Source organism: Sander vitreus, chromosome 12, assembly GCF_031162955.1.
Source record: "Sander vitreus isolate 19-12246 chromosome 12, sanVit1, whole genome shotgun sequence".
Lineage (NCBI taxonomy): Eukaryota > Metazoa > Chordata > Actinopteri > Perciformes > Percidae > Sander > Sander vitreus.
This window is the reverse complement of record NC_135866.1, coordinates 18732467-18745813: the sequence shown is the minus strand read 5'-3', so window position 1 is coordinate 18745813 and position 13347 is coordinate 18732467. Positions and strand designations below refer to the sequence as shown.

General features: G+C 39.0%; 1 protein-coding gene across 7 annotated transcripts in view; it reads right to left on the bottom strand.

The window, feature by feature from the left end:
• The window catches only part of LOC144527050 (receptor-type tyrosine-protein phosphatase mu), a 158018-nt gene that overhangs the window by 111801 nt on the left and 32870 nt on the right, over positions 1-13347 (bottom strand). For 5 of the 7 annotated variants that reach the window (XM_078264896.1, XM_078264898.1, XM_078264899.1 and 2 more), the window contains exon 1: positions 9154-9178. In XM_078264896.1, the coding sequence (XP_078121022.1) occupies positions 9154-9163 (10 nt within the window). In that variant the 5' untranslated portion in view covers positions 9164-9178. Of the gene's footprint in view, positions 1-9153; positions 9277-13347 lie in introns of those variants that run through there. The other 2 variants (XM_078264892.1, XM_078264893.1) reach the window with 1 other exon arrangement.

Sequence of the window (13347 nt, the reverse complement as noted above, 5' to 3'; positions counted from 1 at the left end):
GAAGGAAAATCAAGTCCTTTATAAATGTAATCTCTCGCCAATGTCATCTGCCGTGCCATGTTGTAAATTGCCAAGATGGAATTTGATTGGCTGTCAAGTGTTCCTAGCGTTCACCAAATCGCCTTTAAGTGATCCTAACGGTATTGTTCACCACTGTCGTCATAGTTGTGGTGTGGACACCCACTTGAGTTAGAATGATTTTTAAAACTATATTTTTATAGTTATCATATTAGTTATAGGTGTGGACGGCCCTTAATTGTTTCAATAGTTTACGTGAGAATATTTTTTCAATCATGTGTGAATGACACTGGCTCTTTTGTGTGGTTTCACAGTAAGTTGTGGTTAGCTATTATGCATATACCGTAGAATGTACATCGAGACCACTCCGTTATGATTCACTACTGTGAAAAGCACACTGTTGTTCTCCCAGAGCTTTTTAATGTATTATTCACTTTCAGTTTGTCTCTAATTCAAGTGTTGAGGCTAATTATTTTGAGGCTCTACAGGAAGTTGTGTAAGGTACATGTAGAAGGGCAGGAGATGAGTCGACTTTGAGACACTTGTTTGTCCAACCTCAATCAGGTGCCTCTATATATGGTCTGCGAGGTCTCTTTAATAACATTCAGCCATCTGCTCAGGTGCCCAGAACAGTTTTGTTTTTTCCCTTTGAGGCATCAGCAACCCTTGGTGTGATATGAACCAGCACTAATAATCAGTTGATGAATTGTTCAGGTGTAGCTCATGTTACAAAGACAAATATGCTGGCACCACTATGATTAAAACAGGTTGGTTACTTTTCATTTCAAAACAGCCAGGCTGTGAGAGTGTTGCACAGGAGATTGATGCACAGCAGTGCTCTTTGTTGGTAATTATAGATGAAAATATAAAAACCCTCAAGCATTTAAATTTTTTACTACTACGTTAATGAAATATTAATAATACAATAAGTACCCTTTGTAAGTAGTCACTTCTTGTTTAATGAAGCTTAACGCAGTGGCTGTTAGTATTATAGTGCAATTACTTCATAGAAATAAACAAATATAAGAACATTTCTTCCTCGCTAACAGGCAAGCGGCAGAACTACTGTATATCAATGACACTGTTAAAACCCCTGTCAACAGCTTTCACGTCCACAAATTGTCTTGATTTGGGTCAGCGAACCCGAAAACAACACGGGGAAAATTATTTCCTTTCCTCATTATTGACCGCCATAAAACACAAGAATACAGTATTTCAAATAGCAGTGCAGAGCCTTATCGTGCTGCCATTGTCACCGTCTAACCAAAGTGAAGAAGATGACAGGAGAACACTGATTGTCATTCAGTTTCTATGCTCTAAGAGCATAATGACCACATACTCTGCAGGACCTGCTGCACCGTGTCAAGCTAATTAGCCAGCGAGACTATGAGCAAATTATAATGACACTGTTAGTGCTGTGCTAATGTGCTAGTGATGCACACAGGTGTTTCTATTCCTCTCCTCTCTTCTTTGTCTATCTCTTGTGCCTTAGCAATGGCGTGTTCAAGACCAATTAAAAATAGAGAGCTCTCTGCACACTCAAGGCCTGTCACTGCAACTCTGTAAAGGCCAGGGCTTGGCTATTGTCTAAGGTATTCAGAGGAACAGATTTATTATTATTCCAAAGTAGGCCAACTTCACCTTCCATTACAATTATGGCTGAACATGGAGAACATGGAGTGGTATAAAAAATGAATTAGTAAAAGATGAATGTTCCTGCTGCAGATGCTACATACATTCATGTTGCTGTTCATGTTCTTTAGAAATGAAGGGCAAACCGTAGAAAAAGCCAATGTGTGACTTTCATTAACCTATACTAGAATATTTCAAACATAATTAATTAATTAATTAATTAAATTAATGGCTGTTGCCCGTGAAGCAATAGGCCATACTTGAAAAGGTGTCACAAAAATAGATCCCATTTGGTTGTGGCCAAACAATCCCGATTTCAGTCAATATTTGTCATTCTTTGAATGGTATTTTTGCTTGATGTCAATTCCTGGAGTATCTTCAATTGCTTCATGTCCTTGAATCTGTAAGCTCCTAAGCTAAAAGGTTTTCCAAGTCAATAAACCATAATAATTAACAAAAGTAATGAAATTGTGTCATAACAAAATACAAAAATGTGTTTTCATCAAATTTTACTTTTTAAGATTTCTAATTGAACAAAATATTTCTTAACCCTCCACACTGTGGTGTGCTGGGGGGGGGGGGCAGCATATCCAAGAAGGACACCTCCAGACTGGATAAACTGATCAGGCATATATATATATATATATATATATATATATATATATATATATATATATATATATATATATATATATATACACACATACACACACATACATACACACACTTCGGTAGCCCACTCCTAATCTCTGCTACTTTATCAGCTACTAGCATAACACACCAAATCTTTGACTTGCAATGTGGGTAATGCACATTACCAGGTTAGGACAAGAAATAAAAATGAGTGGAACTATATCTCTGGTTCTGCTGCATCTGTTTTTATACTTTATTTTTTAACCTGCCCTTTATGAGTCTGACAATTTTATATATCCACAACTTCACCAATATGCTGCTTAAAAAATAATGTGGTATTTTCTCTGAAAGCAAAACTAACAAACTATGAAAAAACGAGTTTTCTACTAGGATAAATACTTCAAACAACTATAAACCCCCAAATGTTCAGGTTCGGTTGGACACTGAGCAATCAAAATAACAGGCTTAGTGGTTTAATGGTATGATGAGCCATACAGATATACTCCAGCGGAAGGCTTCCATCAGGTTACTCCTTTCACCTGTCAGCTCACTCGCACTGGCAGAGCAGTTGGGAGCTGGTCACAACTTGTGTCAGTCCTGGTGACAAACTGGTAATCACTAAAGAACTAAATACTTTAATTTGATGGTTTTCTAGCACCTTATTCAACAACTGGTATTTATATCGAAGCAATGAGTCTTTTTTTCTGAGCATAACTACTGACATTTTCCTGAGAAATCCACCAAAAAATAATACAAAAATGATACAGTATGTATTCCTGCTTTATAAAACAATCAAACTCAATTTAGAAATGACAGCTTTTCAACATTGTGACAAAACCACATCCTACTTCCCTCATTTGCTGCAATACAGTCTCATGTGAGAGGGGAGTTCAAGTGGATTTTTCCTGTCGGGACCTACATTTTCTGATTATTCTGACACCACATGAATGCAGCACAAATGCCCTCTCCTAATGTTAACATAAACAAAAAATAATTTGTGCATCGGCCCTGTGATTCGGTTATGCTCCAAAATTTAAGGCACAATCAAACATGCGTGAAATTAACATCAGTGATTATCCACCTCCCGTTCACTTCCATGCTATGCTAGTGAAGGGGTGAATCAAACATTTGCGTCCAGCAAAGTTCGCATCCTTAAGTAATAGCAAAGCAGTGTGTGTGGTAGACCGGCTATCCCAGCTGAGTAAGCCAAGACAGAGAGTGACGTCGATTGTTGCTGTGTCTAACCAGCTGGTATCGCCTTGGCAGGCGATGGTCACTCGCCTGCATTCACGTACGTGTGACCGTGCCCTTAATGGGTTCTTCCTTTGCCCATGCTCATGAAAATCGAGCCAGTAGTTTTCTGTAAGACAGAGCCGAAAACATGACTTCCTTGGTGGAGGTAAATATGACTTTCATTAAAGTCGCTTGATTGTACAAATAAATCCAAAGAACCAAATAAATGCACTGTACAGTAGAGGGCTGGTTACAGGAGCAGAATAATTCATGATGGAGCAAAATACCCCGAGCTGGTTAAGTGGCTACATTTGTACTTTTTTTTTTTTTTAAATCTTTTCTTAAATAGGTAGGAAAGCCTTCTTAATGGGAATACAATCTGATATAATTTAGTCTACACAAATAGGGTACTGTCTAATCCTTATCATCAAAGTCTATAGGCTGAAGGTTTTAGATTAATTATCAGTTGAGTGATGGTCTGAGCAGAAGATATAATTTGCAATAATGACTAGTGCTCATTATTTCTCCTTCAGGTCCTGAACTCTGTGAAAATCATTATGTGGGGGAAATCAGAATGAAGGGGAGCTCTTTAAACCCAAACCCTCCAGGTCTCATTTGCTAATAAAATTCACAGAGGTCACAGCCGCAGAATAGCACGGCTGCCGCTTGGAAATGTCAATGAAGACAGGGCTATTCTCACTGTCTGCCACCAATCAAAAATGCTCTCGCTGTGAGGGTTAGGCTGTTAATGTGAACGGCCGTGGCCTCCACTCAATTTCCCAGAACTTTCCCTGTGTCCTTTGAAACATGAAAGGGGCCTGATAAAGTATCACTGAATAAGTTTGGGCTCTCCATATAAAAAGGACCTGCCAGGTTTCTTTGACGGTGTCAAGCAGATTCACCCACAACCATCCATCATGCGGAACACATTTCAGCCCTGTCATTTTAGTCAGGTGGAACAACTGACCCTTATTATGTTCCAAGACAGCATCATTTCTTGCTGTGTGTCAATCAACAGCAATTCTTAATGGCTTAACATGTTATCTTAATATGCAGTACGCACTATTGGTGCTCCAATGCAATAATTGGGTTATATAATGGCCCATTTGCCTGATACAAACCCATTACACAACAGAAAGTGTTCATGTGAGTCACCTAGCTGCATCATTAGCCTTAATTGTACATACCATGCAAACTAAAGATACTTCTCCTCCAAAAAATATGTCCTCCATCATGGCAGTACAGTGTGCGGTCATAATCCTGTTTATAGTAATGGGTGCAATCCTGTTTGCTCAGACCAAGGTACGCTTCTTAACCCCACAAACATGTTAAATTGAAAATCGCAGTCCGTCATCCCCAGGAATTAATTCATGAATTGCTAAGACGTCGTAATTTGCTGTTCTGTTTCGCCCCCTAATCATATAATGGGCTTTCTCCTTAACCTCACAACCTTGCCAACACCGTGCAAGGTGTGATTTTCACACAAAGTTGCGAATGTCTCCAAAGCAATTAGCTTATTTTCAGAAGACAGGGGCCCTCCCTCCTCCAAAGCAAATCTCATCTTTTGCTGATGTGATTTAAATTCTGATTAAATTTCTGATGTCCTTCAGTCAGTGGGTGTTCTCTCCTCATATTTTAAGTGGCTATCCTTCTCCCCTTATCCTTCTCTTTCATTTGAACAGCACATACAATGCTGGTTGTCCAGGTAAGGTGGAGGGGCTTTGTCTATTCATTACCTCCTGATTGAAATGGTCAAAAAGGTGAACAGTTTGACTTTTAAAATGATCCGTCTTATCCACATGCAGCAGCCACACTGTAAGAAAAGCAGCCTGTTGGGTTCAAGAGTGAGCTGAATTTGCATGAAAGAAGGACCAGGACCCTATGATGACCGTTACCCTATGAAGAACCTCATTCTGCCAATCCTTCACTATTGTCTAGGTGTCATTATCAACCAAGGATGTGCTATCAAAACAAAGACCCTGTGCAACAGTGAAACAAAGACATTCAATTTCTCTCCCACAACATATTTAGAGCAGGCATTAAGAATACAACAATAAGTCATTTAGCTGGCACTGCTTTTGCTATTGTGCCGAGCATAATACAAAAACCCTAATTAATCTCAGTTAGAGGACTTTCTTTCTCCTCCTCCTCCTCCTCTTGCCATTATTCCCGAGAACGAGTCCCAGGGGAGAGTCAGGGAGCAGCAGCCTAGTGTTGGCAACATCCATGACACCATCAGAGAGGAGGCAGCCTATGCACCAGCTGGGGCTCACTAAAAACAGCTTCCGTTTTATTGGCATCTGGACACCCTGAACGTATAACAGAGAGTTAGGGTGGAAACTCAGAAATCTGTAGTTTTAATACATACTTCTTTGATTCAAGTGTGGTAATTTTCTCTTCAAATAATATGCAATCCAAGCCAACATCGGACTCTGACAGAAGTGCATCCAGCTCCATTCTCCAAGGCTGAATGAGTGTTGTCTTGGCTCAAATTGTTTTAATATCATTGTCCAGGACCGATGAGGCTTGTTGGTAACAACAGGACTGACAGTGACAGTTCTGCCGGGGGTTTCTCCAGTTGGCTCGGGAGAGGAAACTCACTGGGGAGTGCCCAAGCAGACATGCAGAGTCTCAGAACTGGGCTGAGCCACCCTAAAGGAGCCGAAGCATGCAATCAGGGCTGTGTGGAGGGATAAACAAGACTACTCTCCATCCAGACGTAGTAATTAGGCAGGGAGCGGATTGTCGTAAACAACCAAGAGTTTCAGGCACTGCTGGTCTCTTCTTCCTGTGACCAGAGGGCTTGTTTTCCTTGTTGCGTTTCATTTCGCTTTTCCATTTGGCTACTCTTAAATTTACATGTTGGGATGGAATCCAGTTTGGTCTTTGGTTGCCATATTAGCTTTGCATGAAAGAAGTCCTCAGTGGGCTACATCAAATTCTGCCCAAGGCATCTCATGAGTGTGTTCTCTACAAGTACCACAATGACACAGGCCCTTAATTCAGCAGGTTCCTATTGATTTCAGAAGCCCTTGATACATCTTTTTGCAAGCAGAAAATAGAGTGCACCTTACAAGTCTGAATGTTTTAACTTTTAATAAAAAAATATACATCATATTAATGCACACTAAATTTGTCTTTTTTTTTAAGAACTCGGGTCTAGTCCAATTTGTCATATTGAAAACTTCTTCTCTTGGCACTTGAGTGACAATTACAGATCTAATTGCAAATACTTGCGTTTAAACCCGACAGACATCATTGCTGGATAATTCAGCGAAACTCCTGATTACATTTAAGGACATTTTGTTTTACATCCAGTGCCAATTCTGGCTTTCTACAATCTCTGTGCATGGCACCTATGATATGGTTATGGTTGAGTAAGATTGTAGCCATGCCAATAAACTATGGTTGAGGTATGATTTTAGAAAACTAGAGCAGTTTAGGGAAAGACTGTGGTTACGGTTAATAATTGCAGGTCAGTGACAGAACACCAACGCTGAAAAAGTCCCCTACACCACCCTGATCTCTACACCCTTACTTTCCACCTCACTACATTAAGGGGGAACTACTTCACCCATTGCACTGAACATTGGCACTGGATGAAAATCATAAGGTGCAGAATTGTCCAAAATGCCAAGGGATACTGGTATTACATGGGTTTACGTGAAAGCTAGATGTTTAAACCTCTGGAGGTTATTGGATTTGCTCTGAAAACTCAGCCAAATTTGAAACATCATTTAAATAATACATTCACAATGACATTAAGAACACTCCTATTTGGACAGATACTGTCTACAACCAATTTCAAGTGTTTGAGGTAGTGATGCCTTCTGTTCGGAACAATCTGTTCCGTGAGTATGATAATGTCCTTAAGTACAGGTTGAAAGTGAGACAGCAATCAGAGGTGAGATAGCTTTCCCACCGGTGTGGCTTTCACCTAAATGCATTTCTACCCATCAACCCCCTCTCCAGCAGCCCTAAAACAATTTCAGCCGTCAAGTACACTACATTTCACATCCCTTTCAATGCGGTCAAAGAGGAGAGATTACAATTTCGCACGGCAGGTTGAGTGCTCACACTGAGAAATGGAGAAAGAGCTGCAACCTGTTAATTACTCACAATTCAAGATGCACAGGTAGAAAACAAGCCCGTCTGAAGAGTACTCAGACTAGGAAGCACAATCAGGGACACCACTTAACCAGACATGGGATTTTAATCAGATATGTTAAATTTAGACTGTGCGCGAGGTGTTAATTTGTAGGTCAAGGCTTTTCCAGATTTCACAGTAACCTTTGCCCAGCCTCCATGTGTCCAGACATTAATCAATTGCGATAGAAAAAGCAGACACTTCCCCCTCCATGGAAAGTAATTTCTCTGGGGCGGTTCAACACACTTCATTCTGATGTATACACAAACCCGTCTGAGGACTGGCTGCTTAAAATTAGTGAGGGTCTGCTAATTAATTCCCTCTCTGTCACTGGGGGGGGGGGCAGTGCAATCTATCTGGGATGCAGCCTTTGTGAGATTAGGCGTCAGATAGGGGAGGAAAACAATATCCATTAGTTTGCAAGACTACCTTTGTTATAACACCAAAAAGCGCATTCCATTAGTATGATTCTTTAGGTGCCTTCTGCTCGGTGGCGGGTGATATCTCTGCATTTCAAATCAAATGAAAAGCGATCAATGGAACATTAAAGAGACAAATTGTGTGCGACAGACAGAAAATGCTGGGAGAGCATTTTAATGAATTAGAAATTGTGGCTGATGACAAGACTTCTTTAATTAAAATGGATCTGGGTATTTTGATATCAAATGTTGCTTTTGTCTTAGTTAATGTGACCATCCCAAAAAACCTGTGTAGTATTGTAGTTACTTAGGTGGGAAGAAGTTGCATGATCTCATATTGATAATACTGAAGAAGAAACTAGTACTGGAACTTTAGAGAAGAATGTGTTGTAATTGTATTGTCTTCTCTTTAAAGTTTTTGCTTACAAGACCAAATATTAGTGCATGTCCATATAAGCTGTAATAAATATTTATTAATCACTAAAATTAGGTTATTTACATGCAGCCTTATAGTATATTCCAATTATAGACAGACTTATATCCTACATCAGAAGAAAGGAGCATGTAAACACCTAAATCAGACTGAATCGGCCATTCGGAGACAAATCTGATTTCCGTGGAAATAACATGAATGATGATTTGTAATGCAAATGCTCTGTCAAATTAGTTGCACGTTTGGATTATGTATAATAGTTGTGAGTATTGCTTGCCCACTTGACCCAAGTAATATTACTTTGTTAAAGGATACTCTTAATCATGGGGGATGTCATGTAATAAAATGGAGTAGTAGCATATTGTGATTGTCTTTCTAAATGTGTTGTATGATGGGGTCAAAATGTTAAAATCTGATGTTTTGTCTTCAAAATACCTTTTCAAACAAGTGGGTTCTTCCTATTCCAAACATAATATTCTTTAATGTGAAAAAAAATAAGATTTGCTCTGCGCAGAATACTGCTTCTTACACAATACAGACAGTGTCAAATGTGCAGACTACTGCAATGATATGGTGTTCACTGCACGGGGACGGAATCATCATTTCTCCACTTCACGAGCCAGTGTCATCGTCCTTACCTGGGGGCATCCATGGATCTGATGAAGGCTTCTCTCTGGTATTGGCCTGCTCCCACTCAAGGTCATCGTCTCTGCCTTGGCTGTACCCGCATGCTGCCAGCGGCTTCTCAAAGTTACAATCGCCTGTGACAAAAGGAAGAAATTTATATGGTTATACAGTTTTCTATTAATTTGCTGTTCAAATGAATGAATATATAAATTAAATTATTTTTCCATAGCAGTATTCATAACGCAATATTCCAGACAATGAAATGAATTTAAGTGAGACAGAGTGAAGGATTACTGTAGTAGGCGAGGCACAACATACATTACCATCATTAGCAACACGGCAGTCCAATTTCACAATGACAAGTATGAAGTGTCCAAACTCCATCATCGTTAGGCATTATGTTCCAAAACTGCAGCACCATCAGGGATACATTGATTTATTTTCCTTGCCGGCCACAGAACTTTGCTGTTAGAGCCACTCTAATCCTTTTTACAAGCTGCTTGCAAAATGACAGCAAGCAACCATTAGAGCCAGGCTTCAACCAGGCTTGGCGTGTGATCGATTAATACAAATACTCCTTTATTCCTCGCACCTTAAAGGCCACACAGAGAATGTAAGAGTTGAGCTCCCCCCAAAGTGCTTTTCAATCCACTCATAAATCTACAAAAAAGGCATGTCAGAACAATATGTGGCTGGAAAGGAGTTCATACTGAGTAAAGAAATGTAAAACATGAAAAATAAAGGTTTTTTTGTGTTTGTTTTTTGTTTGTTATTATCCTGCTTCTTACCAGAATCCAAATGTTGAATCTGAAAATGTTTGCTTGCGCATTGCTAATAAGTTTCTAAATACAGATGACATACAAATTGTATTTGCCTCTGGGAATGTCCTTTGAGCCAGAATCCATGCCAGGCCAAAACCAATATCTCATCTCTTACAAGCTGCCTCTGACATTCTGCTGCATAAAGGCTACAAGCTGGGGTTTTTGTTTATCTCTCTTGTGACATTTACAGTACACGTGCAAATGAGTGGCCAAACGAGGAGAACACAGGATAATTAATATCCAGCTCCATAGGGCAGCTGCTAATGATATATTTGCTGCTCTGTCTGTTTTTTGAGGGGGTGGATATGGAAAAAGGGAGTGAGTGCCAAAGTACCACAGGTAAAAGGTTGAGGGTTTGATGAGAGCTTGACCAGAAATGTCCTCCTACAGCCAACACATCGCCAAAGCAACTCTTAATCATTAAAAAATAAATAAAAAAAAAACATTTTTACAGGTCTTTGTAACAGTAGAAACAGAATAGGTGTAAGTAATTAAACTAACGATGGCTACTTTGAAAAGTCAAAATGTCTGCATTATTAGTACTTTTACTTTTGATACTTGTGTATTTTGATGCTAACAGTTATCCTTTAAATTTTGAATGCATGGCTTTTACTTGTATCAGAGTATTTCTACACTGTGGTATTAGTACTTTCTTAGGTTTCCCTCCATATACATTAGTTTTTTTTCCTCTGGGCTATTATGCTAAGCTCATTAGCATTTCTAAACAGCTGTTCACTGCAATTGTATAATTGAGTACGAGTTAGTTCATTATTCTGTGGAGGCAGTTAAGTAAAAGATCCACCTATAGCAGCATAGTACAAAGCCTGTATAACCTGTAATGTTGATTAAATGTGAAGCAGCAGTAACAGGTGGCCGAAAACTTATTCCCAATATTATCTTGAGAATCTGGGTAAGGAAATCTGAATAAGAAACCCTCATGAATCTCCATCAACATCCCTTTAAGCAAGGCTCTTTGGCCTCTCTGTGGCCAACACTGGGAAACTTGTGGTTGTCCTCCACCTACATCCACTGACAGTGTGACACTGAAGGCAGTACTGAAAAAGCGCATGTTCTTCATACTTTCTCGCTTCATGAATAAAAATGTTTGTGTTGCCAAGGAGAACATTAACATGAGTCTTTGGCTGTAGCGTCACAGGGACTGGCTCTGTTCCATCAATATTTTTGACTTAATAGTTCCAAGATCCTTTGCCCCGTGCCGCCCATCTTCCTTCTCACATGACAGAGCTCAAACAAACCCAAAGAGGTGGCTTTTATTGGTGTTTGATATTCAAATCGATGGCATTGGCGAGGAGCGAAATGTATTCTGAGTCAGTAGGTGATGGGAGTGGAGGGAGAATTTCTAACACTGAGGGCAAAAAAAAACCTTAAAAAAGAATATGCAATAAGTAGTGCCCAGTCCTTGTTTAATTATTTTTTTAAATGTCAACTCAGTCTTTAATAATAAATCAGGGAAATGAGAGGATTGAGGTTTCAGTTCGGAACTTCATCCCCTTCAAAGACATCATTAACAGATCTGTTCTATTAATGATTCTCTTGTTGCTCAGTTATGCATACAGTAGGAGGTTAGCAAAATATACTGCTTATATTACCAATATGTTATTCCACTGCTCACCTTCAGTTCAACCTAATCTAACTTGTTTAGCAGTATATCATGCCAGAAGTTGTTACAATGACAAATAAAATACTTCACTTTAAAAAGAGTAATTATAAATCCAATCCTAAAAGAGAATGTACTGTAGTGATTATAAACCAAATTATACCGTATAGTCTCTTGGTAACAATGTTTTCTTGATTCTCGATGGATCTGGTATTGGAAAACAGTGGGTGGAACAAACCCTTACCACTTTTTCTTTGACGACACTGAAGTACAATCCACATTCATTGCTTTTATAACTATTTTGACCATTAAGACAGGGTAACATGAGTAATCAATTTGCATTGCATTGATTGTGACATATAGCTGGTATCAGACAGAGTATTGGGAAGTTCTCCAATAACGCCTGCAACTTGTTATTGATATGTTCTGAGGTACACATTAAAGCATCTTGTTCTACAGAAATCACATGGCACCATAAGCTTTCCTAAATGTGTGACTTCACCATTGTGAGTGCCATAAATCAAAAAGGAAAATCTATCTGCGATCACATGTTGCATGCCATCAATGCAAACTGCTGCTTCTGAGTCAAGAGATTGTACACATGCATGCAGATCAATCAATAGCATCATAATAGTCCTTCTCTCTGTGGGAGGTTTATATCGCTGCCAGTGTGTGGCACAACCCCCATATAATCAGCCTCGACAGCTGCTGAAATAGATATCCCAACGAGAGGCTGCCAACTCTCTGAAGGAGATTTAACTTTCAATAAAAGCCTCTATGAGGTGTGGGTAGTCTGGGACTATGGATGAATGTGCTCCACCCTGTCAACATTCCCCTTTCAAGAGAAGCAGGCAGCTTGGAGCTAAAAAGGTGGCCCTAGATATGTCATGAAACAATTTATTCCTGAGCGAGAACACACAATAGTCTTTATATTCTCACGCAGAGTGCATTTCAAAGAAATCTATCCATCTTTTCCTGAACTGAGCCAGAGGCCAGAATCAATACCTCAACCCCTCAATACTGGAGCCAATTTCTCCTAAAGATTTTCAAGTCAGACTTAAAAGGCCTTTTGTTATTGCACCTGTAACAAAAGTAAACTTTAGGCATTAAAAGCTGCGTGTGTGTGTGTGTGTGTGTGTGTGTGTGTCAAAGTTTGGTACTGTAGTGGAGTGCTATTCACACACAGTCCTCTCTCTCTGAATGCCAATAAATGAGTTTGGGAAGGGATGGAAAATGTATTGAATGGAAAATAAATGTTTTTGGACATGTTCAGAGCAAGGTTATAATAGTTTTGAATTTTCAATTTGTTTTGATTACCATCTCCTTTTTTCAGATCGATATTATAGCTAAAAAACAAATGAATGAATGAATTTACATTTATTTTGATTTGATTTGTGTTAGTTTTTTTAACCAGGCAATATCATTTGTTAAGTTTTAGTTTTTTTTACTGCTTATTTCTGTTTTGGTTTACTATAATAACCCTGGTTCAGGGTAGAGCTCCTTGGTGAAGTTGTAACTGACATTGCTCTGCAAGATTACATTTGTCTATTGCTTTTAATTTTGTAGATTCTTGCTTTCCTAATTGGAAATTAAAAGACTTTGGAAATTACTAATTGTTTTTTTGGGGTCTTTATTACAAAATATACAAATTCAGGGATGCTGATCAGATGCCAACAGTTGTTTCTGGTCCTTGACTTTGTGTAATTTTGTTCAACATTTTTAAAAGGAATAGTTTGAGACACTATGGGAAATGTTTAACTGCCGCG